This window comes from Pediculus humanus, genomic scaffold (genome assembly GCF_000006295.1).
Source record: "Pediculus humanus corporis 1103172107391 genomic scaffold, whole genome shotgun sequence".
Taxonomy (NCBI): domain Eukaryota; kingdom Metazoa; phylum Arthropoda; class Insecta; order Psocodea; family Pediculidae; genus Pediculus; species Pediculus humanus.
Window position 1 is genome coordinate 53121 of NW_002987017.1, and position 6932 is coordinate 60052.

General features: G+C 30.4%; 1 protein-coding gene across 1 annotated transcript; it reads right to left on the minus strand.

Moving 5' to 3' along the window:
* Nucleotides 1-118: 118 nt before the first annotated feature.
* Phum_PHUM041040 (uncharacterized protein) lies at nucleotides 119-6252 on the minus strand (the record flags this gene model as incomplete). Its single annotated transcript, XM_002423124.1, has 25 exons — nucleotides 119-216; nucleotides 309-394; nucleotides 483-537; nucleotides 826-923; nucleotides 1341-1442; nucleotides 1533-1667; nucleotides 1754-1872; nucleotides 1963-2103; nucleotides 2218-2340; nucleotides 2448-2633; nucleotides 2705-2863; nucleotides 2952-3149; nucleotides 3239-3391; nucleotides 3481-3618; nucleotides 3683-3829; nucleotides 3896-4092; nucleotides 4168-4288; nucleotides 4368-4577; nucleotides 4664-4773; nucleotides 4864-5141; nucleotides 5222-5419; nucleotides 5490-5650; nucleotides 5736-5834; nucleotides 5927-6147; nucleotides 6183-6252. 25 exons carry the CDS (start codon nucleotides 6250-6252, stop codon nucleotides 119-121), a joined length of 3603 nt encoding a protein of 1200 aa, XP_002423169.1.
* Nucleotides 6253-6932: the final 680 nt, after the last annotated feature.

Here is a 6932-nt window from a genome sequence, read left to right on the forward strand (position 1 = left end):
TATTATTATTTTGCAATTTCTCTTTTCTATAACTTTAAGTTGTCAAATCCATCATTTACTATTTCATCTTTTTTTGTTATTTTATAAAAAATAAAAATTTCTTATTTCCATAGAGAATTTAAATTCCGATCGGTTTTGGAATATTCGTGTTGTACGCTCGAATGACTTGCGATTGTGTTATGACTCCTCCTTCCTCTTGAGAAAATGCATAACCGTCTAAAAAAAATACACAATTTAAATCATCATCATCATCAACGAAAAAAACGTTATTTAAAAAAAAGGGGGGAGGGGGAGGGGAGGAAACTTACGAGATAATTCGAGTTCCGTAACGGCCGTTCCTCTTCTCGTCAAAGCGCATTTGACGCTTCGTAATAATCTTGCGGTTTCGCTGAGACTACGAAAGTCGAACAAAAAAAAATCATCATTATTATTATTACTATTACAATTAAAACCGTTTTTTTTTATTACTCTATGACTTTTACGCATCAATAAGCTCATTATATATATATATATAATTGTTGTAATATAAAACGCAAGCTACGTTGTTGATTAACACAAAGAGTTTATGCTGTGAAAATAATGATAATAATAGAAATAGAGACAAACAATAAAAATGGCAACGAAACAAAAGAAAACAGACAGACAGACATTTTTTTTTTTTTTTTTTTTTTTGGTCGCAAGCACAAACATATATAAGTGCGAATTTTTATTTCTTTTTTTTTTTTTTTTTTTTGTTTTTAAAAAAAAAAAAAGTTTTAGTTTATTAGTAACGCTGTTGATGACTTTTTGTTTTGTTTTGTTTTAATTGCATCACAAAATCCTTACTTTTATTTTGATTTAATTGTTGAAGTTTTCGTCGTACTACGGAAGCCACGGACGTTGCTAACGGTTCTTTTGACTTTGAACCCGATTCGTCCTGAACACTAATAATAACGTAATTCTAATTCTAATTTTTTTTCAATTTTTTTTTTTTAAATAAAACCAAAACAAATTTTTTTATCAATCGTTTCTTTAATTTTGTCGACAAACGCTCATGGTAATTTACCCGTTTTTGTATATATATATAAATGATCGATTTCATTAAGGAAAGGATAGGAAAAATCTTACCATTGATTGATTTAGGATTATCAAGGACTTGAATATGTTACCTGAGAATTAAAAAAAAAAAAAAAGAAAGGAAATTTAATTCGGAAGTGTCGAAACGAAAATAAAAATAAAAAACGAATAAAAAAAAAAATAAAAAAAAAAAAAAAAAAAAAAAAAACACTTTACGACGGTTAACTCACGAGTGTTCGAATGAAATTTAAAAAAATAAAAACAAAAAAAAAAAAAAAACTCACGTGGTCGTAAATTCTGCTGCCACGATTTGCGGACCGTCTCTTCTCCGTATTTCGTTTTCCCTTATTTGATCGGTAAACGTTTTAAATATTGTATTTTTTATCCTGAATAATAAAAAGTTAATTGATAAAAGTCGAATCGAATCGTTGAGTTTTTAAAATTTTAAACATTAAATTAATGTAAATTTAACTTACGTTAAAAATATAACGTCTAAAAGTAATGCCGTTATTGGAATTGCTATGAGTCCTAACCAAAATATAAACGATGAAAATATCATTTGATCTTGTCCGACCATGACGACTTCGAATGGTATCGTCGGCCATATATTACTAAAAAGAAATTTTGCAAAAACGTGCTTTAAAAAAAAAAAGTATTTGTTGTGATTGTGTTAAATGTGATTTTAATTCATGTGTACCTGCACAATACGACAAAGCCAAACCATAAACCTATCGAACCCCATATGGCAAAGTGAGTGAGTAAATTCCAAGAACTTGTTATTAACCCTGCTTTTAAACAAACTGTGACAATAACATACTGGAATGAAATGAAAGTTTAAATTATATCATATCGAATAAGAAAAATGCAACAACAACAACAACATCATCATCATCATCATGATCTCACAGTGTAAACTACATTTCCTAGCGTTAAATAACCACCGACGCTTCCAGTTTTCCATATGCTGTCTTGTTCTAGTGCTAAAAGTGGAAGCCAAAACAAGAGAATCGAATGAAAAAGTGCATTCAATATCCATATCCAAAACACCTGAAAATCAAAAAAAAAAAATAAGCGTAAGTGAATGATTTAATTTTTTTTTTTTTTTTTTTTTTGCCTCATAATCACACTTTGATCTATCTCTCTTTTAAAAATGATATTTACTCTGAAATTGAAATATTGAGCATTTTGACTAGGCTTATATAATTTACAGTAGGTTAATCTGGCTTCTGCACTGCACACTTTATCGAATAAACCCAAAGCTAAAGGTGGAGCAGCTGTAAATATCTGAAAACATATCAAATCATTTACAAATTTTTTTAAATTTTTTAAAATTTTTTTTGAGAGAGAGACATTATCTGCATGATGATTATATGTTTAAAAATAATACCTACAACGTTATAAGCTCCAATGGACCATTTTTCGAATAAAACTTGACCACTCCAACCGGAGTAAATGGCAAACCATAATTCGATGACATACAAACAAACATTTTTATAAAATGAATATAAAATTAATTTGCACATTCTGTTGTAATTCCACGCACCGTGCACGAGCAAAAGTTTTACCAGGTACTTGAACTGTTGAAAAAAAAAAAAAAAAAGTATTCGATGAAATCTTTTTCAGGAAAATAATTTTTTTTTTTTCAAACCTGGGCTATCGAATAATCGCTCGCGCATGCAGCCTGAAGTCCTTCGACTCCAGAAATCCCTACTCCGATATTCGCTTTTTGTATCATGGCGACGTCATTTGCACCATCTCCGATGGCTAACGTTATAGATTTTGTCATTTTCGAAACTAAATCTACCACCTACATAATAATAACAATAACAAAACGGAGTTTAATTTTAAAATTACTTGTTTTAAAAAAAAAAAATTTTTTCAATTTCAAATCTTACATCTGCTTTTTGACTGGGTGAAACGCGACAGCAAATAACGACTTTACAAGACGTACATAAATCTAGAAAATCCCTTTTGACGTCACAACTCAAAGCGTACTTTAATGTTTTACCATCTACGATTAAAGCAATATCGTTGGGCCGACGAAGGGAATCCCCTAATTCGGCAATATGTTTTGATATGGCTTCTCGAGTTCCCTAATGTTTAAAAAAAAAAAAAAAAAGGAATTTTAAACGACTTGATCTATCGACGGGGGTATTATATAAAAAACATTTCGATAACTTACATCTAAACTTTCTTCGTTGAGAAAAATAAGGATCATTCCAGAAGAAATTAATTTACAAGAATATCCTATGTTGATTGCCGTTTCTTGTTTGTCTCCCGTCAAAACCCAAACTTTTATATCGGCTTTGAGAAGAGACTCAATCGTTTCGGGTACCTGAAAATTACAATTATTATTATTATTATTATTTTAATTTAAACAATTACTTTACAATTTAAGCAAAAAAAATAAAATAACTTGGTTACTTGATCTTGTAGTTTATCCTCAATGGCGGTAGCACCCAAAAGTGTTAAATTTACTTCAATCAAATTGGCCGCATCTTCAATTTTAGATTCTCTGTTTTGTATTGACGTCACGGCTTTGTAATAAGTTTCCTTCCATTTCTAATTTGAAATTTTTTTTATTATTATTATTATTAAAATTCAACGATTCAATTATTTCACGTACCTGATAAATTTCATCCTTGATTTCTGCATAAGCGCAACACAGTGTTCTCAAACCTTCCGTGGCCATATCTTCTAAATCTTTCAATGTTTTTGCCCGAAATTCTTGACTCGATGGTGATAACCTTTCGTAAATGACCGAATCAGCTCCCTGGATAGGAACAATTCGTATATTTTTATTTAATCGGAAAATAACGAATATAAATTATTTTCTCACCTTGCAAAAAATTTTTATAATTCCTTTCGGATCTTTAACGATAACCGACATTCTTTTTCTCTTCGATGTAAATTCAATGACGTTTAATATGATGAACCTTTGTAAGGTTCCCAACACGTTGACTTCGACGAAATCCGGTGTCCGAGTGACAAATGTCCAACCGTAAGATTTTGCCCCATTCACGAGTGCCCTTTCGTCTATGCACCATTTTAAAATTATCAAAGGAAAAAATTCAAAAGGAAAAAATTAACAACAATCAATTGAAAACGTACCTGGAGAAGCTGCTTGATAAACGAGTCCACCATCGACTTTTTCAGGTATCACCGTGTGACATACGGATAATAATTCCATAAATAATTTAACATATTCTTTATTTTTATGATTTCTGTAATTCTGCAAAACATTTTCCACAGGTTATATGTGGCACACACAAATAAGGGGAGGAAAATTTTTTTTGTCCCAAACCTCCTACCTCGACTAAATTAGGATCGTCAATTGTATACATAATTCCCGCAATGGAACATTTTTTAAATTCCATTATGTTCCTCGTTAGAGTTCCCGTTTTATCGGAAAAAACATATTTGACCATACCTAGTTCTTCGTTTAAATTTGATGTTCTTGCCATGGCCGGCGTGTCCGATTCTTCGTAATACATATCTAAATCCATGTTAATAAAACTCGCCTGAAATAATAATGAGTAATTAAAATAAACGTCCCGTAACCTTTTGGGAAAAAAAAAAAAAAAAACCAATGAAAAATTATTCGTACCTGAACAATTCTTACGACTTCGATCGACACCTGCAGAGATATAGGAATGAGATTGTTGTATAAAATAATAAATGTCAATAAATTAAAACCGAAGTTACTATTATCGAGCTCTACAAAAAAACGAATTTCGTGTCAGACAACAACAACAACAACAACAACAACAAACAAAAAAAATTGAAATATTTTTCCATAAAACCTACGACTCAATGCGATGTACCAGTCTTTTTCCCAATGAACCCGAGTCCAAAGTTCGTTAAAAATTGCGGATACGAGACACAAAACGATAAGTATAAAAAATAACATTAAAATTTGAACGTTGGTCATTTTGTCAACCGACGATCTTTTCAACGGTACCCTAGATGAGTTTTTCATGAGTTTGGTTTCGTGTCCGGTATAAATAACTATTCCGAATACCCACGTCGTATTCCTCAATTGAGCACCCCTCAATAAAACCTGATCCGGACCCAAAGGCAATGATCTGGAAAAAAAAAAACAATTTAAATAATGAAACTTTCCTTTTTAATATATTACATATGGATTGTCCCGATTTATGCCGACCTTTCTCCACTCAAATGTAAAACTCCTTTAAACTCGTATAAAAGTCTGTTGGGTATTTCACATTGTAAACTTCCTTTCAACGATATCAAATCTTTTGTTTCCAAAATGTACGATGTTGCCGATAGGCCTTGTCTGATTTTCAAATTTGTTTCCCCATCTAAATTTGATGTTTCCACAAAACATATCGCTTGAGGCTCGCTAAAATTTTTTCAATTTTGTTTTACGCAATAATTATTATTATCATTAACGGGGAAAACTTTTCATGTACCTGCTCGAAAGGAGAACGACATCGGCTGGAAAAAATTGATTATTACGTATTTTAACAATGTCACCGACGACAACGTTTCTCCATTTAACATCGTCCCAATGACCGTTTCTAAGAACTTCCGCTTTTCTATGATTCGTTTCCCGATCCGCTCTGTGCCTTTTCTGTACAAAAAGAAAACTATTTCAATTTCTCTCTCTTTAAATTAATTTTTTTTTTTCATTTGACATAGAGTAAATAAACACTCACAAAATCTTCTACTATTTCTTTGACGGCGGATACAGTTAATATGAACACTAATGGTATCAATGTCGTGTATCGTCCCGTGGGACTCACGTCGGGAATTTGCTAAAAATTCACATTAAAAAATTTAAATTTTACGACATTATTATTATTATTATTATTATTATTACAATTAGTTTTTAAAAAAATTCAAATACCTGCAATAAAGCGATGAAAAGAAAAAATATATTGGAATATTTTCTAAACTGTTCGAATAAAAATATTGGTAAAAAAGAGAAAAGGCTGTATTTAGCCGTGCTGACTTTGTTCGAACAAAATTTCGATATTTGTTCTTCGTTGATGTTAATATGTCGGCGATTATCTTCAGGTTCGTCCGTTCCCCCGCTATTAATTGAACCTGCCACATTATGCCTACCACCTGTAATTAAAAAATTATATTTTTCAACGTGATACTTTCAAATATTTTCTTTCTTTCATTCATTCTCTCCGGATCGAAACGAAAAGGATTTTTCTCTCGTTTCATTCAAATAAATAATATTAATTAATTATTATTATTATTATTATTAAAAAAAATACGTACTTGAATTTTAAGAAGACCGAGAAAGAAGAATAAAAAATATGAGAATGACAATGTTATTTAAAAAAAAAAAAAAAAGCAAAAAAAAACCATGCTCCATTTAGTATTAAATTAATATACCCTTTCGCACCTTTTTAATTATTAATTAATGACGTCATAAACGAAAACGTCATTCAAAATGGCAGTCGGGGGAGAGCTTTGATGAAATGAAAATTTTTTTTTTTTTTTTTTTTTTTTTACAAGCTCTAATGATTTTTATTTTCATGTTAATTGATTGTTTTTTTAAACAAACAGTTAATCGGTTGTTAAAAAAAATTAAAATGGCGACATTAACAACAACAACAACAACAACAACGACAAAATTAATTTTCTTATCACGTTACAACTGTTTATTATTATTATTATTATTATTATTATTAATAACCGTGTGTTGGTGTAGGTACGAGAGATAAATGGGGCATAAATGGCGTATTCTAAAAGGTGTTAATAATAATCGAGTAAACAATAATAATAATAATAATAATAATAATAATGATAAAAATTGGATTTGATATCATGCGATGATAATAATAATATAACAGGTGGTGCCAAACCATTTTCCCCCTCCCTCCCCCCATCTAAATCCT